Here is a 25,332-nt window from a genome sequence, read left to right as displayed (position 1 = left end):
GGTCGAAGTCCTCTGCGAAACAATTCTTAGCGCCATATACGACGTGACGCGGTTCGTCCTCGAGCGGTGGCTTTCGAGGACTTGCACAACGTGAGACCATGCGGGGGAATCGAAGTTTCCCGATGCGAGAATGAGTTCTGAGAGGAGCCAAAGATGTTGTCGCGTGCGAGCGGTAGAATGCCCGAGAGCTTTGAGAAAACTTCGAATCAAAATTTATTTACCTCGAAGCAACGAGCGCGTTGGCGAACGATGTAACGATGAATGGATGAAGGAACGAGCGGACGGGAAGGCAGGCTCTGAGCACGGAAATTTAGGGTCTGCGTCATGAATATTTCGTCTCACCACACTCCCCGTCCGCTCGCCAGCTTGCACGATGTGGCCTTGTGTTTTATCTCAGCTAGACCGAATTCATCGTTCTACGCACGCTAAGATTCGCCCGTCGAGGATGAAAACCTGTTCGCTAAGGGCATTGGCTGCGGCGGCAGCCGCCGAAGCCGCCCGCCGAAGACTCCTTTTACGTAGTCGGTAACGAGTTTTGGACAAGGATGGAGACTTCGCATAAAATGCGAGTTTCAAGATGAAGGAATTCTCGGGAACTCAGAGCTCGCCGGCCATCCCAAGGTACATATATGTGAGGCTAGGGGTCCACACGAGCAATCGGATTGAAAACTCATGATTCGTTCACCCTTGCGTTGTTGTGGATATGGGATAAGGGAATATCCAGCGATTGGTCCCGCTATCGACCTCCCAATCAAGCGAGAGAGCTGGCAAGCATCCCAGGATCCATCGATTCAGGTTCGTATTCAGAGCCCGGCCATTCCGCAGGTTAGAGGATCCGGAGAGCGGAACGGATAATACAGAACCTTCCGTTCGTGGAGAAATATTGACTGGTCTGACTATCAGATGATGACTCGTATTCGGATCACGTCAGGATGGCGGACCGAGCGAGCGACTCGGCTGACTGACTGACTGACGGACGGACGAACTGCGGAGATAAAGCTTCGCACCTGTTCTCCTTGTGGGAGTGCACGAGAGCAAGTTTTGTTCCAGCGAGTTCTCCGGAAGCAGAATATCGTCGCGGGGAGCACATTCATGCTCAAAGGCCCTACCGAAGTCATCTTAGGGTAGCAACTCGGATCCTCGAACGCAATCAGTCACAGCCATCACGTGCCGCTCTCGTTGAAGCCCCGAGGTGCTTTGAAGGTGTTCCTTTGTGCAAAAACTTACCCTGTCCTCTCACAGACGAAGGTTCCACGGCTGAATTTTTCTCAGGAGCCCCGATGATGGCCCCGCCATTGGACACTCCGCCCCTGTGGTGAGAAAATCGAGCTGGTCCATTGAGAGCTCGCTTCCATTGATGGGCTAGCGAAATCCGTTCATTGAAGATGCGACCGAAAGAGAATCGCCATGTTTTGTCGAAATAACTCTTTATTCAAATTTGTCTCTCGTAATTTATCTCTCACTTCTTCTTTTCGATACACAATTTCCGTCAACGGGCAGAGTTACAAAATGTCTGACTTTTTCCGTCAGCAACTTTTTGTCGGCATCTTCTCCGATTAATTGCTCCGAAACGATTCGTATCATTATTCTCTCATGGGTAGATCTCTAGTTGTTCGTCCGTTTACTTGCTCTACGCCGCACTGCTCCCACTTCAAACAAAGAATTGTGACTCCTTTTCGAACGACATGCTCGGGAATCCCAGAGCCTCGTCCTCGATTTCCAATTCTGAAGTGGGCCTACGGTACTCGATCGATTGTTGCTCTCAAACGATCAACCGGCCATCATCGTCGTCAATATTAAAATTATCCTCAGAAGTGTGTATTTCCGATCATTTCACGAAGTGTTTAGCAAAAATATTTACAAAATCACATTACACAATTACATCATGATGAGTTGTTATGAGTAGGCATCACGCAATCTTAGAGACGGTAGCACACCTATTTCTCTTTTCAAGTATTTTTACAGCCCGTAACGAATACGCCAACGACAGACAGGCAGAGGCAGCGCTTGAACATGCAAAAACTGAGGTAATCATGCTTTTTTGATGGCAAAAAGAAAGGTGGGTCACGGACAGCTGTATCAACTCGTTCTGTTCCAGTCGTTGCATGGATACAGCCTAATTTTCTCTATGCTGGAGCACCTCCTAAAACGACTATCTCTATTACGAAATGGCAAAGCTGACAGCAAGCTTCATTGGCAGCGGTGAAGGAGTAAGATTATTTGCTCATTCATCCATGGTTTGTTTGATTTCCGTGTCAATTATGATTGTAGGTAATTAATATTATAATTATTATCCTTGTTTGTTTGTGCCAGCGTCAGCAGCGAGTTGCGCGAACCCAGTCTCGAAGGCTAATTCATCAAACAGAACAATCACTCGCTCCGAGTTGAATACCTAAATTCGTGAAATTCGATGGAAATGGATCTCGTAAAACAAGAAAACAAAAATAAAAGAAAATAACAAGTCAGGAAACGAGCAAGTCAGGGTTAATGAGCATTTCCCGAAGCTTTGAGCGTCTTCCTTCTGAGTATCGCCAGATGGATTGCATTCGGCCCTTGGCATCGCAGGTTGGAAAACTGCAAGCATCCATCGAAACGCATGGATTCATCGCTCGATGGAGCGACGAATGAGCTCGATCTCGCAATTCCTTCGCGAGGACGAGAAAAATGATCAGGAAATGTTCGAGCATCGTAACGGCCTTGACGAATATATTCTCATAAATAGACTGACTCTGACTAAGGCGGCCGCTTGCTGATGAGTCAAATCCCACGCGGAGTGGACACCTATTCCACCAAACACGCGACTTGTGGCTCTTGTCGAGAAATCTCTAAGATGAAATGCTATTACAGCATGTGACTTCCCATCCAGATGTCGATGACCAACAGGCGGTAGTTTAGGTGCGAGCAGGAAATGAGTAGGCTTGCGTGGGAAATCACTCGACTGACCTTGCGGTTCATGTGTCCAACTGAATATACTCATTCTTCTAATCATTCATCAATTCATACCTCCAGAAGTTCAGAACGTACTTCTGATGTTGACACGGGCTGGGTCTCTTCGTTCATGACAAGCGCTGCGACAGCGGATGAAAGAACAGACCCTGGGCGGAAGTTTAAGGGTAAACGCCTCCCGAGGAAGCGACTATAGTTTTCTACATTAGTTCACAAATCACGCCGTCGTATACCGTCGTCTCCGTGGTGCTGAATATCTTCGCTTCCTACGTCTGTGTACATCGACCGGTACTAGCCGCGTTGCTGAACTCATCGGAGCCCTGTATCTTGTCTCTCGAAGCTTACACAAACTTTAAATATTGAGCTGGTTTAACGGTATTCAAATCATGATCATCATTATTGTGAAGCTTCCGTAGAGGTAGAAGCGAATTTCCGCATCGGCTCCGATTCCAGTCCTCGGGATTGAGAACAGATGACAATACAGTCAGCGAATGCGACGGATCCGGCGACTGCGTTCACAGTCAGGTCTATTTACAGAACCTTCGAGAACTTCCGGATGGGGTTCCGAAAGTTTCCTTGTCATTGAGAACCTTCTCGGAGCGATCTACGCTGGCTGTGGATCGGACAGACCCGAAGGGACACTCCTTTTTTGATAAAGATGCTGTATGCGACACAGTGTGCCGGTGATGAAACAGTAGCGTGACAACTCATCCGCCGTGAGTGCACGTAGGGACGATGAGCGCGTGACGCTTGGCGATGGATTTCGATCAGAACGATGGTCGCCATCGAAGAAGGACGCAATGTTTAGAAGGCACTTGACCGACGAAGACGTCGGCTCGTCGGACGACTCGAAACGCCGGTAGAGACCCCGGAAAATCTTTGAAGCGATGATGAAGTTGATGAAACCGATGAGCGACGCTGCTCACAGTTCTGTCTGTTCACGGCGGGCGCGTTCCCATGACGAAGAATATTGACTCACGGACTTGCTGTTGGAGATAGGCGAAATCAATAATGATCTGTACAGGTAACGAGGAGCATGCGATTTCACGATGCTTCCAGGTCGGTCACGATGATGACGCTCTTCTGTCGTCTCTTCTTTCGTATAAAGAGAATTCTATGAAGGATCCCCGCCCGCTTGCACCACGAGGGGTTGGGCGATCGCGATTGGGGCCAGAGGCAACTCTACCATGGCGGGAATCGCTCGCAACGCTGGAGGCAGCGTCAATACTCTTAAGTGCAAGTTACGCAAAGTATCCGGGAGAATGAGAAACAAGATCGCGTTTACAGCGAGGGCCATTACGAAAACCGACATCGCGTACACTGCTTCCGAGTCTAAGTGAGCGCCGGACACCGAGTCCCTGGTATGTTTGAGAATTTTCCGAAATGCTAAAGTCGCATTCTTTCTGAGTTTACGGATCGGTGTAGAATCGACGCGAGCTACCGATTGCTGAACTGCGACTGACTGGGAGTTAAGTGGAACGGTGTGAAATTATTATTAGTGAGCGAGAAAAAGAAAAAGGGAAGAGTTCTTACATTTTGACTTACTTGTCTTCGTCCTCGTCCATCCAACCGTCATCGTGACGACTACCGCCATGCTGCGAGTAGCGGTCGTAACGGGGGCTTCGAGGACGATTCAAGGTCGAAGCTCCATCGGGCGCGAAGTTGCGCTTCATCATTCGTGGGTTCCCCCGACTGGTCGAGTAAACCGTCCCGGCGATGCTCTGTTCATCGTAGTCCATGCTGTAAAAGCGTTGCAAATGATACATCAGCTTTACATTGGAAGTGAGATAGAACTCGAGGTTCACCGATCAGAGTGAACTTGATTCGAATGTAAAGCATGCGTTGATCATTTCGGAGTTGCCAGCAACTGAAGCGTTCGATTCGTTATGGCGGAAGGCCTTAGCGCGCTCATTCCCCTCAGCCGACTTATCAAGACCCTCCGCGTAGTGCCGGGAATACGCTTACGATCCTACGCGATTGGGCGTATAATTTTTGAGGCGTCTGCTTTTTCAAAGTGGCGATCGAGAAGTCTTGCAGTTCACTCCCGACTCGAATTTCAACCCTGCAGAGCGGAGTCCGCGCGAGTCGGCAAACTTCTTCGGACGGGAACGATGTTCGCGTCCGGCGACTGTCGCTATGCGAGCATTCCCAAAAAAATCCAGCCGAGGGTCGGTCCGTCCGTTCGCCAACCGCGCCGCCCGCCCGCTCGCTCGCTCGACGGTCCGACCATGGGAGTTTGTCGCGGAGGCAGAAATTTCGAACGGGAGAGCAGCTCCAAATTTAAGCTTCTGCGAGCAAAGCCGCGTCAAGTAGGCCTGCTAGTCAGCCAGCCGACAGTTAGACGGAGGAGCCACTCAGTCCAAGTGGAACAAGCATAATTTCAACCGCTGGCGCTGCTCGTTCAAACCAAGCCGGAGCCCAAGCCCGCTACGGGCCAAGGGCGGGGGACTCAGTCAGAGATATACATCCACTCGGTCAAAATCTCCGTAGCGATGACCTCTGGAAGTTTCCAGAGGCCTATTTTCATACACTAACTAAGCGCTCAACTTCTGACCATGCACTCCATCGTGGGCATACAGGGGAGTTGGAATTCCCCGGCTCTCTAGAGAGTTGGCGAGCTACCCAGCTCCTTTGATTTCCCGACTCCGATGTCAGTTCGTATATTTTCTGAATAACAGATCGGCGCGGGCGGCGGAGCGAGTATTTCGGGAGCGAGCCGATGCTCCGGAATAGCCAGAGCTCGTTTCGATCGATTCGGGTGAATCGTCATCGCTTATAATTAGTTTATCGTGCGCGGGAATCTAAGCGTTTCGGGAGTTAGGTACAGATTCCGAAGCAGGGAGGCGGAACAGCGAACTTGAGCAACTACTAGAATGAACACATTACGTACGGAGCATCGTCGTGGTGTACGAACTGCATATGCGACGGAGGTCTGGAGCTTGCGATAGATTGACCAGTGCGCGACGCTGTTCTGTAGCCGGCTGGAACCATTCCAATTTTCGGAGGACCAGTCATCATGGGGTTCTTGATGCTATAGAGTCGTTGTTGTTCCCATGACTTTTGACGTTTGCGCAGTTTCCTGTAACATCAAACCATCAAATGTCTAGACGACGTGCACACAAAGACCGTAATCTGATTTCCTGCTGGATCCAATGGCTCAGTATCCTTCGGCCGTTCCGGGTAAGTTCACCAATCTTTTCATGCGTCGTGTTCTTTCCCGTTACTCCGTCGGGATTTCTCCTCTGTCCGGTGCCATATTCGAGAATGATAACGATGACTTTTACGTGTCTGGGACACGCAGAGCCCGAAAGCGTTGATTTTTCATCGCGTTCCAAGAGCAGGAATTCCCGTTTGTCCTTCATTACGACGAGATTACGCCTCGCTTCTTTGAGAGAGAAGACGAAGGGAAGAAGATGAACAATCCTAAGGTTGAAGGTCAAGAACTCACTTTCTCTGGCACGAAGAACACAACAGAACGATTCCGAGAACCGCGCCGAGGAAGATGACGCTACTGAGCGCAATGATGGCAATCTCCGTGGTGCCCATCTGAGAAATTTTCTCCTGTACAGATACGCCTTGAATTCGTCGGATACGGAATGAGTCCAAGTATCTCACAATGACTTGGGAGTTCTCGTTGAATGCGCTGGAATGGACAATCAAGAAGTGAATCCCCGCAAGAAACGTATGAACTAGCCCGTATACTTCGTCTTTTCCATCTGCCTGACGATGCTGCGAGGGAGGGAAATGGGTCGTATGGGGGACACTTACTTCAACAGCGTTTCTGTGTCCACGATTTCGTTGGTGCTCTTGTCGATTGCGTAGAGGAAGAGATCCGACCTGTCGGGGACAAAATGCATTGAGCTCGATTCAGGGTTCAGCAACTCCGATCACAAGCGGAATCGCGGACCAAACAAGGTAGCGGATGAAAGGCGGAATCGAAGCAAGAACTGAGTGGGCACGTCCCGAGATTCTCGGAGCTCGCAATTACTCCAACCGCTCGGGTTTGGAGCTCTTCCGAACTCAGGTAAGCACGAATTCACAGGGAGCCTGCCTAGAGTAACACTCACGAGTCGGGGTGTTCTGTGTCCTCTTCGTGGTGAGGCTCGAGCTTGGCCATCTTGACCTCGTAATTAGTTATGTTCCCTAAATATCCGAGGATTCGGTCGATATGTTGCTCGACCAACACCGGTGGGGTGTCCGTGACGAAGAGGACGAGCTTGGTTTCCGGGAGAACGTAGACCATGATCGAGATAATGGCCGAGTTTCCACCGTCGGATCCATCGCGGTCGGTGGCCTTCACGTCGAATGTGTACATTTTCCCGCCATCCAGCGAGAAGGTCACAACCGATCGAATCACTCCCGTGATTGGATCGACTTGGAATTTGGACGACGCATCTTCTGACCTCTGGACGATCTCGTAGCGTATGTTCCCGTTGGTTCCCGTATCGGCATCTCTGGCCTGGAGAGAATTCGAAGGATTCATTATCGTCAGGCCGTGCCGAACGAAAATTGCTCGTCGGACAGATATTGGTCAGAAAAAGGGTAGGGGCTCGATTGTCGAGACATTTACCTGGACTCGGGCGACTTGGTACCCGAAGGACGCCTCGAGTGGAACGGCAGCGACGATGGGTTTGCCTCCGTGCTCGAATACGGGCGAGTTATCGTTCTCGTCTCCGACCTTTATTGAGACGACGGTCTCGTCGAAGGCGATATGCTGCATAACATCGAAGTCTTCCTCCTTCTTGTCTTTCCGTTCTCGGATAGATCTCTTGCCTAGCGACTTAGATGCGCGCTTGCCAGAGCTGACCTTGACTTTGATCAGATAACGTGCTTTGGTTTCGCGGTCGAGGCTCGAGGTTACCGAGAGGTGTCCGGATTCCGGTTCGATTGAGAAGAGACCGTTGTATCTGTCGTTGACGATCTGATACTCGACGGCTCGGTGAGATATCTCGTCGGTGGCGTTCAGGTCGAGGATGACTTGGGGCGCGAGCTGATTCTCGAAAACGAGGACCTCGTACATTCGAAGTGGGAACAGACGGACCCCCTGTCCGCTACCGACGATAATATTCACCTCGGCCGAATCAGATCTGGGCGGATCTCCCTCATCGCTGGCTTTCACCACGAGTTTATAGTGCGAGTGCTGGGCGCTATCCAAGGGTTTCGCCAATCGGATTTCTCCCGTGTTCGGTTCCACAGTGAAAGTGTTGTCCTCGTCAGAAGCTGAAAGCAGAATTACGCTCCGGTCGTAGTCACCGATTTCGTAATTTTGCGAAGCTTAGCCCTCCGTGTCTGAGCACGCAGAGTAGTTCCGTGGAGAGAGGACGCGAGCCTGCTTCCGCCAACGAGTTCTGGCCGTGAGATTACGAAAAGAGAATAAACTCGGATCTTTCGAGCCTCTCTCGTGCTAGTCGCCCTCCCCTACGGACTCAGGTCGCCTGAGTTGCGAGAAACTTCGAGCGTGGGATCGGCAACGACGTCGATCGAGCGTTCGTTCGTTCCTGAGGCTAAATTCGGAACAAACGTGCAAGCTGTCTAGCAGGGGGAGGGAAGAAGAAAATGTCAAAATGAAAAACATTCCGAGGAGCTACTTACTGACTAACGAGTAGTGGAAGTTCCCGGATCCAGCGTCGAGGGTGAAGACGACATCTCCTACTTTGGTGTTCTCGGCGACTTCGAGTGTATAAACGGACTTGGCAAAATCGGGAATGACGTCATTTCTGTCTGTAACTGTCACCCACAGTTTGGCGGTCGCACTGAGACTTGGCTTTCCCTGATCGTAGGCGATCACGGTCATGTTGTAGAACTCTTGCTGCTCGAAATCAAGTTTGCTCAGAGTCCAGACCGTGCCATCCTTCGAATCGATGTAGAATCTGTTGTCGTGCCCACCACCCAGCTTATAGAAGACGAGACCGTTCTCTCCAGCGTCCGGATCAAAGGCTCGAATCTGAGTGACTTTCTGGCCGGGATCCATGTTTTCGGGAACTTGTGCAAGATAGGGATCGGTGAAGAACTTGGGCTTCTCGTCGTTGACGTCGTCGATAACGATCGTCACGTTGACGGTGGAATTTTGAGGGACCTCGCCGTTATCGAGCGCGAGCACTTGGAAGAGGTACTTGTCCTTGGTTTCGCGATCGAGAATACCGGTCGCGAAAAGTTCTCCGGTGTGCACATCGATATGGAAGGGTAGCTGCTCGTCTTTTCGCACAAGGAGGGCATAGTCCACAGCGCCATTCTTTCCTTTGTCTTCGTCCACGGCTCGAAGAACGCCGAGGCGTCGTTTGGTCTCGCGGTAGTTGCCTTCCTCGATATTGAAGTTGTATTCGGATTTCACGAACGTCGGTTTGTGGTCGTTAACATCGAGGACGGTGATGTTCACTTGAATGACGTTGGAGAGCCCTTTGCCGTCAGAAGCGGTGATATTTAGGTTGTACACCGATTCGGGCTTAAGAGTTCCTACAACGAACAGTTCTCCACTCTGTCGATCGATCCGAATGTTTCCGGTCCCGCCTGAAAAGGCCGTCGCACATCATTGTTACAAGCTCGAATACGATCGCGATGATCATCATCATCATCATAAACGTCGTATTTTTCGTCAATGGAACGAGTTTCTGACGTCGCATGTGCGCTCGCGAGGGAAGAAAAAAAACTGCCCAAGCGATCTCGCCAGCACATCCGGGGGCAGAACGAGTGCACTCTATCCGAGTCCTCTGACGGAGAAGGGTCGGCGATCTTTCCAGTTCATCCACCGGGGGTAGGGAAGTCCCTCGGCAAGGGGAAGAGTGGGGTTGTACTCACCGGCAGTTATAGAGTAATCCACCTTCGAATTAGATCCCTTCTCATCGATGTCGATTGCCTGAACCTGTGCGACCCGCGCACCCGGTCGAGCTGTTTCCGGCAGGAGAACCTTCAGCGGTCCGTGCTGGAACACCGGTGCGTTGTCGTTCTCGTCTTCGACCTTGATGGTGAGATATGTAGACGAGCTGAGGTTTCCGAGATCTCGCGCAGTCACCAAAAGCTCATATTTGTCTGTGAGTTCTCGATTTAACGTCGATATCGGGCTGCCTCCGGTGAAAATCACAGCACCGTTATCCAGGATGGAGAACAATTCAGAGCCAGGACCCCCGAGCGAGTATGCGAGTATTGAATTGTTTCCTGCGTCATTGTCCACAGCGTGGATCTGCGGTTTCTGCGAAAAAGGAAAGTCATGAGCCTCGCGCGTTTTCCATTGCACCTCGTTACGCTGAGCGCTCTAGCGTTTTGTTCCGCCGTCCGGACGCAATCACACGGAAGTTTGAGGCTCGAGCGACTCAATGAACGACTCGAATGAATTACTCACGATCGTGACCGTTGTGCCTGGCGGCGAGTTCTCTTTGATGACTCCTTGATAGCTTTGCGAGAACGTCGGGATTTCATCGTTCACGTCAACAACATCAACGCTGACTTCACTGACCGTCTGCGAACGCCAACGAGAGTGTGAGATAAACGAATGTCAGACCGAGAATACCCCATCAGAAGCGCCAGGAGAAAATACTCACGACTTTTGTTGTCGGTCGTCTCTCCTCCAACATTACTGTGAAGGTGTATTTCGATCGCTTTTCGCGATCGAGCCCGACTTTGGTGTAGATCTCTCCGTCTTTTGTAATGTTGAACAAAGTGCGTACATCAGTATTTACAATGGAGTATCGCATTTGTGAGTTCGCGCGGGTCTTCTTCGATTGCAGTTCCACCTGAAACGCGTTCGGACAGTGTGCTTATTCAGAGCGTACGCCCGCCTGAGCTCGATAAAGCTCTGGTTGAGTGTCGAGTTTTTCCAGAATGACAACTCAAAATGTAAACTCTGTCCATGTCCGGATAAGTGTCTGGAGTTTATTGATCCCGGACGGGACGAAGCACACAAGGATTCCATGCTGGGGAAGGATTTGGAAAGGAATAACCGAGAAAAGGTGGAACATATTCGAGGGTCCGGCACGCGAGTCGATACGCGCCGCAAGGGACCACGGCGTCCGGCTAGGTCCCGGGGAGCCTCGGAACATAGGGAACAGGTTGGTCCATGCTAGGAGATCGCTCGCAGATGGCGCAATCAAGTCACAGGCACATGAGCTGCTTACCGTTTCAAAATTCGTCCTATCTTGCCTGCCGTGGAATTCTAAACACCTTCCATCGTTCAGGCTGTGTATGCATGTGAGTAGGATACAGTATATGAATACATGACAATAAGCTCATAGAAAGTTTCCCTAGGAAAATTATCCCCGACGTCCCTTCGATCAAGGCTGCCTGAGCCTGGCAAATTGTATTCTAGAGAGAGAGAGAACGATCGCGGAACTAACCTGTCCAACCACAGCTCCAGCGACGTTTTCCAGAACAGAAAACTTGTATGTATTCTGATTGAAGCGAGGATCTCGCTCCTCTGCTTCGTGCACGTAGATCTTCATCGTGGCCTGAGCATCCCACTTTCCGTCACTCGCCACGAGAGTGAGCGTGTACTCCTGAGACTCGGAAATATCAAGATGCCGTGTGACGTTAATCGCTCCACTGACCGGGTCAATCTCGAACGGTACTGGAAAACGAGGACCGTTATCCTTATTTTCAGCACTGTGCCGTTATTCCTTCCGCGCTAACGGATCGACCACATGCGCAAGAAGCATCGTCTTTGCGAATCAAATCAGACAGTCGTGAAATATCTTTGAGCACTCGAGGCGAGGGCACGTGAGGGGCCTCAGCGTCCTAATCAGCGTCACCGATGGGTGAGCCAGAGGGGACCAAACCTTCAAATTCCCCAAGCCAGAGCATTCGGACTGTGAAAGGATGCGAAAAGTAGACCACTCACTGGTAGGATCGTTTCCGGCGAATCGGTATCTCATCCTTGTGTTCGCCGCCGTATCGGGATCTGTGGCTTTCACAGTTTCCACCACGGTGCCGATGGGAGCGCTCTCAGAAATGAACTGGTAATAAGCCTCTCGCTCGAAAGATGGGGGACTGTCGTTGACGTCGTGGATTACGACAGCCACCGTGGTTGTACCCGTTCTCGAAGGGGTTCCCATGTCTCTCGCAGCCACTATGACAAAATGGAGCGCGGTGTCGTCCACCTTGTATTTATCTCGATCCAACTCAGAAACAACCTTCAGCAGAGCACCATGTTCGTTGACGCCTAGTCGGAACTGATTCTCATTGTTTCCATCGACAATGTAAAGTTCTACTTGGCGATTGATACCTGAAAGGAAGCCACAGGTGAATTATTGGTTCCGCGAAAATCTTCTGCCTCCTCCAAGATGTAAGTAAAGGAACGAGCTTGGAGTATTCGTCTGGAGGTGGGTACGAGCAAGAATCTCACCGTCATCGTAATCGGCGACGGGGAGTTGAACGAATTTGTTCAAACTAGGTCTTCCTTCCGTAACGTTCAGGAAGAACGTGTCGTTGAGGAACGTTGGCGTCCAATCGTTCATATCCAGGATCTTGACGTTGATCGTCGCACGTCCCGTGTTGTTCGCCGAATCGATGGCCACAATCTATGGAGAAAGGAGACGACTTATTTCCGCTCAGAATGACTAATGGAGTGCTTCTCCGACGGACACTGGAAAACCATCCGTCATCCGAGCCGGCACAACGTTTGCGGAATGTCGTTCGGCGACGACAATCAACAATAGGACTCCCGTCGACCTTGTGAATCGTGCGGGCCATGCTGAGGCACAGTACATGAGCGGGATTCGAGATCGACAATAAGCGATCCAGCGGAGCACACGGAGATGGCTGCGTTTCCTCAGACTGTTCGTGTCCTTGTTGAACCGACCAGCCCCGGCCGTGTCTGTTGGCAACAGCGGAGCCGATAATCGCTCAGTCGGTCCACGACGCTGTACGTCGAACGACTTCGACGTCGCTCGTCGACGGTGTTATTTTTTCCTTCTTCCATGATATCGGGCCTCGAACGAAATTAAAGCAAAGTTTTGCACAACTCAAGCAGGGAGCCTGATCGAAAGCTCGATCAATCAAGCAATCTCCGGAGCAGCAGCGAAACCATCGCTCGTCCTGGTCGACCTTCCTTCCCCTTATTGTTGTTCCAGCGCGCCGCCACGATACGATCAAACAAATCCACTGAACTTCACCAGCTATCGCGGAAAGCCAATCGGAAAGCTCGTCTCCCTCGGAAATCCGTCTCCGCTCCATCTTCCCCAAGATCGCGCGGAATGAAACAGGAGTAGAGCTAGGTAACGCTTCGGCGTTGACTTGCCGAGACAGCAGGTCTGGAGAAGTTCCTCTCATGCCGTCAACGGAATTGAAGCGAGCGGTCGCATCGATCTAGGAGCATTCTCGCTTTGAGTGACACTTCATTAGGGAGCTTCATGTGTTGACGAAGTTGATTAGTGGGGAATCTACTCTCGAGTGCTCAAGTCTCTCCAGAGACTACTCTCGACGATATTCCTCGCCTCGATGCGACAGACGTCAGATGAGCCCGAAGACACGAGTCACGGTTGGGAACCCTGAAGCTATTAGAACCGGAAAAGAGTGTCCACTCGAGCGTTCCGAGACTTTCTCGAAACGGTTCGCGATCGCTTTGCATCGAGCGACGGAAAAAAATGGATCTTTCATTCGGATCGGGATCAGCTTCGGAAAAAAATGTTTTGAAACAAACTGATGATTCTCAATGCGCTCGAGTGCGTCGCTTCCCGGCGTGTTTTCCCCGAGTGTTCGCGTCGTGCTGCAGTGACTGCGTCTAGGTGGTCGTTTGTCTGTCCCCCTGGCTCGCTCTATCGCCGACCGGCCAGGCTGGGCCGGGCCGCCCGCTCGCTCACTCACTCCGACCCAGGAAGCGGCTTCTTCGCTGGCTAACAGATCGCTATCATTTCCTGGCAGTGAGCCGTCACCGAAGGAGAATAAGCGACTGAAGGCAAGACTAGGATGGGGGACCGATGGCCTCTAGTGGATCCGTCTCGCCCCGCCTCCCGGCCTTCTGCCAGCGCCGTAAACGGAAGATTGGCTACTGGTGCGGGCCATTCGATCCGATTCAGCCGCTGTCAAGAGCTGCTGCCCTACAGCGAATCTAAACTGCAATGTACCTCGTCGAAGTACGATAGTAATCCTTCCGCAGGAATCTGGTCGACTGCGGGGTCCGCGACGAGCGAGGGTCCCCCTCCGGGGGAAATACGCAAACCTCCGTCCCGTAATGAGGGCAGGGCGATTGTAATTGGCCGACGTTCCTTGCTCTCATCATTAATCATGGGGATATGCTCACCTTCAGGCTGTACGACGGAGTTTTCTCTCTGTCGGGAATAGTTTTCACCGAGAGAATTCCTGAGCTTTCGTCCAACGTGAATTCCTCTTCGGAGTCTCCCTCCATGATGTAGTAGCGCAATTTGTTTGAGTCGAGTCCGTCCCTATCAGTCGCGGAAACGTGAACGACGACGTGTCCGGGGGGCGTGTTCTAGAACAAAGGAAAAAATAACGGTTGAATGCAGTGAGTCGTCGTCAACAGTCAGCTGCTACGCGGCAACAACTTGCCCACTTTTACTACCATTGCTTGTTCCTCACGTCGTAAATGCAAAGAGCTTGTAAGAGCGGGTAGACAACGAGCGTGTAAAGAGGAAAACCGGCGGATAAATCTACCGCAGAGGAATTCTTCCGTTCGTTCCGAAATCGGTGCGAACGACCGACGACGATCGGAATCGCTCTCCGGGAGTTGGCCGTCACGTAAATGACTCTAGAAGCTCAACGTGAATCCCCTCGAGGTTCCGTCGGAGTCTGCCGGAGTCCTCCGTTTGCGTCTCGGGCTCCGCGCGAAAGAATGACTAGTTTTACTAAACGAGGCGCCGGAACAGGTGAGGCAGAACGACCGCAATCACAGCACGTCACGAAAGGAAAGAATTTCTTTCATAGATAGTTACCATCAAGAGCTCGTCTATCGCTGAGTCCTACAATTTCCCTCAGACCATTCCGCGACGCAGCGGTGCCATTCAGAATTCTTGTCACGTCATTTTCGCGAAATTCTTGAGAGTGTCGTAGCAACGGCTTTTTTCGCGGCGAGCCCGTCTACTGCCGCGGAATTGAACGAGCGGCCGTAATGCTCTTGGAAACGGAGAATTCCCTCCCTTTGAGGTTCTAGCCGCTTAAGCAACCGGAAGGTGACTCAGCATAGGAACGAGGGAATTTATTCAACCACGAAACAAAGTGAAACCATCCACGGCCTCTAATGAGATTCACTTCCGCGCAGCTCTCGCAAGGCGATATCGAGTCCGACCGACATGGAGATGCTGTCCCACTCGATTTGCCAGGCGATCTGCAAACGACCTCTCCTCAGCCTTTGGAAATCGACGAGGCTGTCTGACCGCCGGCGGGCGATGCCGGCGGCGCGGCGGGAATCGAGTCAGATATCTTGACCTTCCAATTTTAAGTGAGTTCGTCCCAGACTCTGACTGAGAGTGACGACCGTCGAAATTTTTCCTCAGGCTGTGAAGGCAACCCACGTCTCCTGCCGCCTGATCTGACCCGGCTACATGACTTACCTCTTCCAGTTCAACATTGTACTCGGACTTGTCGAACACCGGACTGTTATCGTTGACATCCTCGATGTGGATCCGAACTCGAGTGTTTCCAGCACACTTCGAGTTCGAGGCCGCAACGGTGAGCGTGAACACGCCCTGCAGAAAAGCGGGCATGGCGTCTCGATCGACGGGTTTTTTAACTTTGAGAGCAACAACATTTTGCGACGTGTCCAGGAAGAAGTTGTCCTGCGAATTGTCCTCGGTGATTTGATAAGAGATTTGCTGTAAGCGATAGAGAAGAACAAAATTAGATGACTCGGAATCCATCAAGGAGGAAGATCCTCAAATTATGTCGATTATGAGCGTCCCGTTCCTCGGCGCAGCTCGAAATGCTAAAAATTCGTCCTATATCGACCATCAGTTCTGGGAAGCCCGGGGACCTGGCCTCCTCATTCGAGCCGGAGAGCGAGAGAAAAAACGTATCCGAGTCGGATCCGTTTTTGTGGACACCGGGCGCCTCGGAATCCGCTCGTGGACCTGGGAATGGGTCTTCGCAGATTCCCATGCGCTCACACCATGAACTCTTATCGGATTCGATTTTGACTGGATTCAACTATCATTCCCCGACTCATGAAGAGGTTAGGGGTATTAAATTGTATGCCGAAGCCATAATATCTGGCCAGAGCTCGACGAGCCGAACTGTGATCCGGAACTTCTACGGAGCGCGAGCGATTAGGGACGAACGTGCAAAGTTATCTTTCTAGATGAGCAGAATAAGTCAACCAACCTTCTCGAATTTCTCGGCATCTTCGGCGTGCACATTGGGGAGGACGATACTGTCGGGCGGAGAGTTCTCCTGGATAGAGGCAAAATATTCCGAGAAGGGGAATTTCGGACACTTGACGTTCTTGTCCATCAAGCGGATTACCACCCCGGCTTCTGTGACTTCGGCCGGGTTCCGGCGGTTCGTCGCCAAAACCATGAAGTGGTAGAGAGACTGTTTCTCGGCGTCCAAACGCGAGGTTGTCACGATGCGACCCTGGTGATAGACGACGGCGTTTTGCGTTATTACCCCGAGATCGCGCGACGCGCACAGAATGCTCTCTGATACAACGAATTGAATGGCGTCCCGACCGCAAACGTATCGGTTTCCGTCTGATGCTGTTGGTGATGTGCGGTACAACGGCAGCCGCCTATTCCACGGCAGTTATGCGGAGGCTTGCTGATGCAAGCGACCAGCACAGCTTCCCGATAGCTACGTGCCCGCTGGCGAAAGCATGGCTTACCGTTTCATGATTGATAGAAAATTTCCTGACGTGGCTTCCGTCGTCACCGGTGATGTTGTACCAAACAGCCGAGCCGTCCGGAATAGTAGCGCGCGCATCTAGAGCCGTTGCTCCGGCTTCGAGGACGCTGTTTGTGTCGATCATGTATTGCACCGAGCTGAAGGCTGGGGTTGGATTGTCGATACTTTCCCGGAATACCTCGATACGCATCTGTACGTTGCTGTGAACGACAAGGATAAATTCAAAATGACCGTACGGTGTCCAACAAGCACCTTATAGGATACCGGGACATCGGAGCTTGTCCCGATAGAGAGTTCCTCGATCAGTCGATCCAGATACGTTTCCCCGTTCTCCATGCTTCAGCTGAATTCATGTACAGCATCCAGGTACTTACTTGGCCAAAGGATACGTGGAGCTGTCAGTCGCAACGATGCGCAGGATCTCAGCGCCGACCACCAGCGGCTGTGTGGCGAATATCTGTCCCGTTTTCGGGTGGATCGAGAACCGCAGCGAAGGCGGATTCAGCTCGAATTTTATCTCATTGTTCCCGCTCATCGAGGAATCGAGATCCTGAGCTTGAACTTTGTAAACGATCTCGTTCTGAGCGGTCGACACCGGCACTCGGAGAACCCGCGGCAGCGAGAGGAATTCGGGAGCGTTGTCGTTCACGTCGTTCACAGTCACTTGGACGACAGTCGTCGCGTACTGCTGTTCTTTAGCGTCGTCTCTAGCCTCGACAAAGATTTCCAGATGTTTTGTCTTTTCGTAATCCAATGCCTGGACTAGAGTGATCTTGCCTGAAGTCTCGTCGATCTTGAACGCGCCCTTCATGCTCGATCGTACGATGCGATAGAAAACTTTTCCGGAACGGCCTTCGTCTTGGTCGCTGGCATGGACTTGAACCAGAGGAACGTTTGCGGCGTTTTCGTCGACGAACACGCTGTAGGCGAATCGCTCAAAAACAGGGGGATGGTTGAGTGTGTTCGAAACCCTGACGAAGAGCATCGAGCGACCAATGTTCGAAGTGGCTCCGTGGTCTTGTGCGAAAACCTCCATTTCGAACGAAGCGTTATTTCCCCTCCGGGCGTTCAACAAACTGGAGGCGAGTCGGACCAAACCGGTCTTCGGATCGATTTCGAAGATGCCGTGAGTGTTCTTGATCCAGTAGGTGATTTCACCGTTGTTGGCTGTATCGAGATCGACTGCATGGAGTTGAATTACCGAGCGACCCGCCTGGGAGTCGGTGGGAATGGTGACCACGTAACGCTCTTTCTCGAACTTGGGCGGGTTGTCATTTTCGTCGGTTATTTCCACCGATATCGGAACCTAGAAGAACAATTATCACGGCCACGTTACCGGTGTTCCTCGCTATAGCTCGGAGGTCCTCCCTCGACGCGAGCTTATGCCGATGAGGGGCTCAAGTTTAGCTGCTCGGGGTGTGCTTACCTTAGCATCGAACTTTCCATCCTCTGCCGACACAGCGAATTCATACGAGTCCTTGAGCTCTCGATCGAGAACTTTGGCCGTGCATATATCGCCGGTCTTCGCGTTGATTGTGAATGGAATATCTTTGTTCAGGATCTTGTAGTTCAGATGATCGACAGAGTCTCCGGACGTAGCCGAAATCTGAGGAAAAATAGAAATGTCAATTCATCTCCTCTGGTCCAGATCCCTTTCCTCTGATCTCGATCCAGAATAAATAAATGTCGAGAGATGGCAGACTCGAAGAGACTGGAAGATTACAGAGTTCATCCATTTCACGCCCGGTTGGAGCGCCTGGGACGGTCGGTGGCCCGGGCGAGCGCCAGAACAAAAAGCCACTGAGAGCGGAAAATATTCCTCGCTGATCCCGGACTGTTGGGTCATCGAAGCTCTAATCGTTCGGAAAGCACTTCGCTCTGCCTGCTCCTCTTTCTGTGTCGTGGTTGTGCGATTCGCGTTCTGTCGCTCCGAGCCTCCCGTGTTTCTCATTAAGCGACTCATTTCGCTCCCATTCAGCTCATGCTTCAATGCTCGGCGAGAAACCGCCCTTTCGGCTATTCTGCTTATTGTCAGGAAGCACAGAAATTTATCACGGGGGGAACGTCTTTCCGAAATCCAGAATGAACATTCGTGATCATTGATAATTAATTCGAGGGAGCGGAGACAGGTGGACGATCGCGACCCGTCACGGGCCCTTTGCTGCACAAGTCGTCAGACTAGGGCCTCGCATGAAGAACAATATTATCTGTTCGTGTATCGAGCAAGGTCGGGAACTTACGTGTAGGAAACAGTGGCCAGCTGGAAGATTCTCCGGGAGGGAAGCAGAATACGCGGTTTTCGAGAAAACAGGCGGATGATCGTTCGAATCGATGACGTTGATCGTGACCATCGACAAACCGATCAAAGGAGTCAGGTGAGCTGTAACGGGGGGAGCGAGTCACGTAAGTTCGTTTCCATCATCCCGTGACCGGATATCCACTGACAGAAACCGATACTCACAGTCTTTGGCCTGGACGAGCATGATGTAACTCTTCTTCCGATCGTAGTCCAAAAGATGCACGTTGTCCGGATTGACCCGGATTTCGCCTGTCACCGGATCGATCATGAAAACTTGGTCTTCGTTGCCGCTTGTTATGTCGTACGTTATGGTGTTGTTCTGCAAGTCGAGATCGGTTGCGTGCAGCCGGATCACGACCCGGTCCGTGGCGAATTTCTCCAACACCGAGCCCTCGTACGACTGGTGCGAGAACACCGGAGGGTGGTTGTTAACCTCCCGGACGTAAATGGTGACTTTCACGCCGAGACTACGGTTCGACGGAGCGCCGTCGTCGGTCGCCACAGCGACAAAGTGGAAATGAGTCCTGGATTCGAGATTTTTCTTTACGAAAACCCGTCCGTGATCTCGCTCGATGCCGAAGAAGTCTGAAAGCCAAATGCGATTCTCAATTCAGTCGTGTACCGACGTCGTGTACGGTCGTTCGTGTTTTCAGCCGAACGAGTGGACATTGAAAGAGCTCTCAAAGAGTTTTCAGGAACAGGCTCTACGATCCGAGCACGGGTATAAGAAAAATATTTACAACGATGTCCTTTCTGCAGATTCAACGAGCCGAAAAGACATATGTGACCTCTTCTTCTCTAACGCAACTATCACATGGGGGAATCGAGGGAGGCTCTTCTGAAGAAACCTTCCTCCGATATATTCGCAGTGGCTCGCCGTTCTACGAATGATAATCTTATTTTCTCGGACAAGATTTTCCACTCCGATACAGAAGGCTCCATTCCGCTCGTGTAGAATCCCGACATCGGGATCAGTACAAACGGAGCTACGCAAAATTTTTTTCAGAGCCGGCTGGGATTTCCTTGCAAGTCCACTTTGAACGCCCGAGCTTCGGATCTCGAGGCATACCTGTATCTCCCTCGGCGAGCGTGTAGGTAATTTTGTCTCCATCTCTATCTGTGGCCTGGATGTTTCCGACGCTTGTGCCTTGCGCGGCGTTCTCGGCAACTTGGAAATTGTAGGGCAGGCCCACGAACTCCGGGTTGTACTCGTTAATGTTCTGCACGGAAATTACGATTGTGGCCGACCTGGAAGGCGCAATTGAAAACGAAGATCAGACCCGGCCTCGCGTAAACACAGAAGAAAACACTTCGAAAGGGTATTTCGGGAACGGAGCCTGTCGCAGCCGAGCACGAGAACTTCCGAGCCTCGGGCTGCCACGATACGCGCTCGGAAACCTCCGCGAAACGGCAAGACTTTACGGTAAATCTCCGTTGGGTGCTGCGAAATCGAAGTGGAGCGTCGATTTCCGACGACTGCGATCCGTTCGAGAACGGAAGGGAAAAATAGAAAGCGATACGAGAACTCCATCCGTCTTGTCTTCTACTTTCTAGCCCACTCTTCCCCCTGAGCTTCTCTGATAATAAGAGGCGACCCAACCCGAACATGATCTCATTACTCGCTCGCGTTTTTTCCCCGCGAGGCGGTCGACGTCGTCGACAACGACGTGGTACTGAGGAGCGGAAGCGATAGTGTCCTGTTCCTGGAGCTTCAGAGGCGAATGATCAACGATAGCTCGCAGTCTCGGGCGAAATCTCGGACCGGTGGCCGGTTCAGCGCCGACGTCGGGGAAAAGACCAACTCGCCGCTGCGCTCGCTCAACGGTTGCTCCTGTCGTTTCCCTCTCTGCCGGCTCGAGCCAGAAGAGGACCAAAAGTCGTTACTTATTCGAGTTAGCGGCAAACCCACTTACCCAGTCCTTGGCGGAGTCCCTCCGTCAACGGCCAATACGATGAACTCGTGCGATGTTTGCGTTTCGTAGTCGAGATCCGATATAAGCATCAGGGCTCCGGTTTCATTGTTGACAGCGAACTTATCCTCGCTGCCGTTGATCATGAACTGGACGAGGCGGCCGTTTTCGCCGGCGTCGATATCGAACGCCTGATAGAACGCAGGGAGTTCAGTCCCCGGAGGCAGGGATTCCGGCAGTTCGAGCGCGAATTTATCTGCAGAAAAAAGTGCTCGTTGAAGGAACTTCATCCGAATATTGCGTCCTGCAATGATTACTGATGGCTTCTTCGTCGCGTCGAGGCCTGCAGGAGACCATGCTCAATCATCGTGAGGGTCGTCACGCCAAATGAATCGAGGGACGAATATCTTCGGATTTTCGGGGCTCCCGCTCATCAGTTTCGGCAGATACCCCGCTCGTCGTCATCAGCAAATGACCGCCGAGTAGGAGCCCCTCGCGCGCGACCGCCCGCCTTTTCAGAGCAGAAAAATTCAAACAGACCACCAGCTCGCGGGATGACAGTCGCGAAACGACGCCGACGATTACAGAGCTTTGTTGCTGAGTAGACGGCCGACCGACCGACTGACAAAGTGACTGAATGACCGTCAAAATGATGACTGTTGAGGCTCCTCATAAAGCAGCCCGGCCCGCATGTGCGTATGAGCCCACGAGAGCGCTGAGCGAAGGATCAGCGCTAACTCTGTACGCAGTAGGTGAGACATCCGTGATCGTCGTCGTCGTTATCTTCGACGTCACCGTCATCATCGCCCTCTGAGCACAATAGAAGCGCTACCGTTGACGACAGATACACAATGTTCGCAGCCTTCCATTGTCTCACTCGCTACTGGTCCTGATCAATCCGTGTTCCATCCCGTCGTCGGTAAGCACGACCGCCGTCCCCGCTGCGGGTTCCCCTACCCTCGAGTTCGTTCGTGAGCCAAGTTCTCGGTGACCCAATAGACCCGACCGGCGGGGCCTACACCGACTAGAGAGATAATTCGCGGGCAGCTAACGAAGGCACCGGGCAACGAGAACACCGCGGAGAACAAGCTCGCGGGGGAGCGAGCGCACCACCGGTCGTCCGGCCAACGAACTTAGGACAAGGGATATAGCAGTTTGGCGGGCGGGCGAAGGTGCGCTGTCCTTGCACCCTTCCGGACGACGGGGAAGGCCACCGCGATAGCAAAGGCTTCATTGTGACCCATTCCTTTCGAAGTTTTATTTTCTGGTGCATTCATTTTGTTGTTCGCGTTTGCGTACAATTTCCTTCGCTCGATCGAGCGCCCCTCTGCCCCTCGGAGCTCTCCCGCCGCATCGTCAGAATCTCAATCGCCGAGATCGAACAGGGACAATCAAAAATGAGCATCGAGGGAAACAGCTCTACCCCAAACAGCACAGCTCATGGATGACCTCCGCAATTCACGCGGAGTGGGCGCTGACTCGCGAGGTAGATCCCGGAGAGATATGGAATTTTCTCGCATTCGCCCACCCGTTCACCGCCCGGCGGGCTTTCATTTGAAGATCCGTGCAAACATAACAACGACAAACAGAGGAAGACCCAGGTGGCGAGGAACTTGTGCCGTTCCTAGCTTGTGCTGAATTATTGATCCGGGGCTTAGACGGAGGACGGAGCGATTCAACGAAAGAAGGAACGAGCTGCTACGAGAATGGAAGAAGCGAAGGATTACACACTTCAGCTCGCTGCTTTCCTGCCCGCCTGTCTGCCGACTTGCATCGCTGCTTGCCTGGATAACCGGCTGGCTGCAAGACCGACCGCCCGCCTGCTCGCCTGCCTGGCTGACTCGTAGGCTGGCTGACTGCAAATCGAGTGGGCTCTCGACTTGAGCGGCCCGAAGACCAACACGTGCAGCCAGTCACCCAGTCAGTCAGTCAGCGGACGAACGACTCCAAGGGTTCTGGCAGCACCTGTTCTGGCTCGCTTAGCTCGTTCAGACAGTCATTCAGGAGAATCACTCGAGCTGTACATATACAGGCAAACTCTGGGACGGGAAGACTGAGAAGCCAGGAGTAAAGCCCGTCGCGAGTACCGGTCGTTGCACTGACACGTGCATGAGAAACTCGCGACCGGGTGGCTCTCGGTTCGGCCCGTTACGTCGACGCGGTCGTTCTCAAGCAGTCGACAGGTGACTGACTTGATCCTTGGAAGAATGACGGAAATTCGAGCTTGACCGTCGTGAGCTGAGCAGTGACGAAACGACGCCACTGGTCCTGACCGAGGATTGACATCATGGCAACCACAAACCCCTCCGCAGAGGTCCGTGTCACAAAGTCCGCCACGGACGCGATAACGAGGTGTCGGCCTGCCCAACTCGCTCTGACGTTGAATACGCGGGTGCCAGAGAGAACTTGACGGACCGGCCGAGATATTATTTCTCCTCGTTAAGCAGATTCCGCTGTCGCAACTATTTTCGCCCTCGCGACTTCAGTCACGGAGCTTCGCGTCCCGTTGCTCTTGCGCTCGTCGAGCGCGCTCGCGATACAGCTTGGGCAGCGGGCATGGCTGTTCTTTCGTTGCGGGAATGTTCATGAGGGCGAGCAGGATCATCCTCCAGGCACCGGGTATCCCGGCCGCATAACGTTTTGGGCTCAAAGGCCCAGCAGTCGGATACTGGATATTCGGGATCTGGCAGCGCTATTTTCACCGCTCTCTCCCCATAGACCTGGATCGTTCCGAGAATTCATCAAAGTATATCTCGAGGGTACTAACTGGTCGTAATCTGAACGCGAACGGGCCCTTCGTACGCCTTGGCTAAGCCACGGAAGACCATCGACACCAGCGGCGGCGGCAGCAGGCCAGGGTTCTGTTTCGCCAAGCTTCACCGCGTTTTCTCCTCTTATCTAATCCCGCATGGGTCGATGACGATCGTCTGCGTTTGGTGAGTACAGCACCTCACCCTATCCCACTTGAGCCCTCAGGGGGCGAGGGAGACGTTTCTTTGCTGACTCCCTCCTTCCCCGCCTCCACAACTTGAAATGTCGGTCGGTCGCTTGGGCGCGCTCAACTGATATGTGAGTGTAATAATGACTCACCCTCGCCGAACGATGGCGCGTTATCGTTGATATCAATTACGTCGATGACGACCGGAACGGAGATATTCAAATCGCTAATAGATAGCACGTCTCTCGCGAGTACTTGGAGAGCGAACTGTCTCTGACTCGCGGGAGGATCCCGATCGACTTTGTCCATGAGCACCAGCTCTCCGGTTTCGGGATTGATCCAGAATTTCCCGGCGTCGTTCCCGTCCCCGATCCAGTAGGTGATCTGCTGGTCGTTCTGTGCCCGAGAGGGGCTTGAGGCGCGGATGTATCCGACAGTTTCGGAGCGCGTTGTGTTCTCCAAGATGCGGAAATGGTACTGCGTGTGCTCGAAGAGGGCAGCCTCATCGTTGACATCCTGCGAATTCGAAGAATTGAGTTTCTCAGAAGAACAACTCCGAACGGTTATGCCGCCAGCCGGCGTCGCAAGCGGGGCGAGCTCAACAAGTTACCTCGAAAAACTCTACTTGGGCCCCCACAATGGCCGAGAAAAGAAAAAACGGAAAAGCGTTCTATGGGGTGAAACATTTAGAGCCTGTCATCGTCCTCTCGCTTGCACGGTCGCTACTTCGCGTCTCTTTTCTGCTGACCTGAATCTTGACAACAAGGTTTACGACCGGATTTCCGAGAGTGGAGGCGGTAGGCCCTTGGAAGGGCTTAATGTTGAACGAGGCGACCTGCAAAGAGTACTCGGGCTTCGTTTCGTAGTCGAGTTTCTTGGTCGTGTACACAACACCGGTGTCCTCGTTGATTTCGAAGTTCTTTTCTTCGTTGCCTCCGATGATTCGATACTTCATGACCGCATTATCGCCTTGATCGACGTCTTTGGCCTGAAATAGAATCCAGCTTTGAATCTCTTCGTTTGTCAACTTCTCCACAGCGTCTGCTCGCCACCTCCGCCTCTGCTGGACGTTGGCGCCCTATCGAGCTGCCCATTCACCCATCAACCCATTCATCTCACAGCATTTCAGCTTCGACTCGGAACGAGACAAAAACGTGTTCCGCAGCGTAACTGCGCCCCCCCCCCCTTCACCCTCTCCGACGACGGTTCACTCGCGTCCCTCAGAAGCGAAATGCTCGAATTGCCGGGTCTTGATTCCGACAAGCCAGGCGTGCGTCGGCCCTCCGATCCGTCCGAGTGAATGGAAGGACGAGGACATGTGGAGACGCATGGAAAACATGCGGTTCCCCGTCAAGTGCCGCCGTTTGCCAAATTGGGCCTGGGACACATGGAAACAGAGAATTGACTTCGCGTCTGTCAATTAACGTCAATATTCGATCAGTAGCTGCGATTGTCGTCTC

At 52.3% G+C, this 25,332-nt stretch overlaps 1 protein-coding gene across 1 annotated transcript in view; it reads right to left on the bottom strand.

The window, feature by feature from the left end:
- Positions 1-4,060: 4,060 nt before the first annotated feature.
- Positions 4,061-25,332, bottom strand: part of LOC100900206 (protocadherin Fat 4-like) — a 39,145-nt gene continuing 17,873 nt past the window's right edge. Inside the window, exons 14-39 of the mRNA XM_018639312.1 lie at positions 24,621-24,860; positions 24,025-24,388; positions 20,938-21,190; positions 20,094-20,272; positions 19,187-19,609; positions 18,966-19,105; positions 18,152-18,331; positions 17,100-18,031; positions 16,706-16,925; positions 16,207-16,458; positions 15,441-15,701; positions 14,174-14,362; positions 12,278-12,452; positions 11,774-12,157; positions 11,274-11,503; positions 10,482-10,673; positions 10,283-10,399; positions 9,742-10,132; positions 8,539-9,453; positions 7,517-8,166; positions 7,014-7,405; positions 6,715-6,783; positions 6,395-6,589; positions 5,837-6,025; positions 4,492-4,686; positions 4,061-4,304 (exon numbers count right to left, since the gene is read on the bottom strand). Coding sequence (XP_018494828.1) covers positions 4,061-4,304; positions 4,492-4,686; positions 5,837-6,025; positions 6,395-6,589; positions 6,715-6,783; positions 7,014-7,405; positions 7,517-8,166; positions 8,539-9,453; positions 9,742-10,132; positions 10,283-10,399; positions 10,482-10,673; positions 11,274-11,503; positions 11,774-12,157; positions 12,278-12,452; positions 14,174-14,362; positions 15,441-15,701; positions 16,207-16,458; positions 16,706-16,925; positions 17,100-18,031; positions 18,152-18,331; positions 18,966-19,105; positions 19,187-19,609; positions 20,094-20,272; positions 20,938-21,190; positions 24,025-24,388; positions 24,621-24,860 — 7,971 coding nt within the window. The remainder of the gene's footprint in view (positions 4,305-4,491; positions 4,687-5,836; positions 6,026-6,394; positions 6,590-6,714; positions 6,784-7,013; positions 7,406-7,516; positions 8,167-8,538; positions 9,454-9,741; positions 10,133-10,282; positions 10,400-10,481; positions 10,674-11,273; positions 11,504-11,773; positions 12,158-12,277; positions 12,453-14,173; positions 14,363-15,440; positions 15,702-16,206; positions 16,459-16,705; positions 16,926-17,099; positions 18,032-18,151; positions 18,332-18,965; positions 19,106-19,186; positions 19,610-20,093; positions 20,273-20,937; positions 21,191-24,024; positions 24,389-24,620; positions 24,861-25,332) is intronic.

Source organism: Galendromus occidentalis, unplaced genomic scaffold (assembly GCF_000255335.2).
Source record: "Galendromus occidentalis unplaced genomic scaffold, Mocc_1.1 scf7180000077431, whole genome shotgun sequence".
Classification (NCBI taxonomy): Eukaryota; Metazoa; Arthropoda; class Arachnida; order Mesostigmata; family Phytoseiidae; genus Galendromus; species Galendromus occidentalis.
Note: the sequence above shows the minus strand (reverse complement) of the source record. Positions and strands in the feature narration are given on the sequence as shown.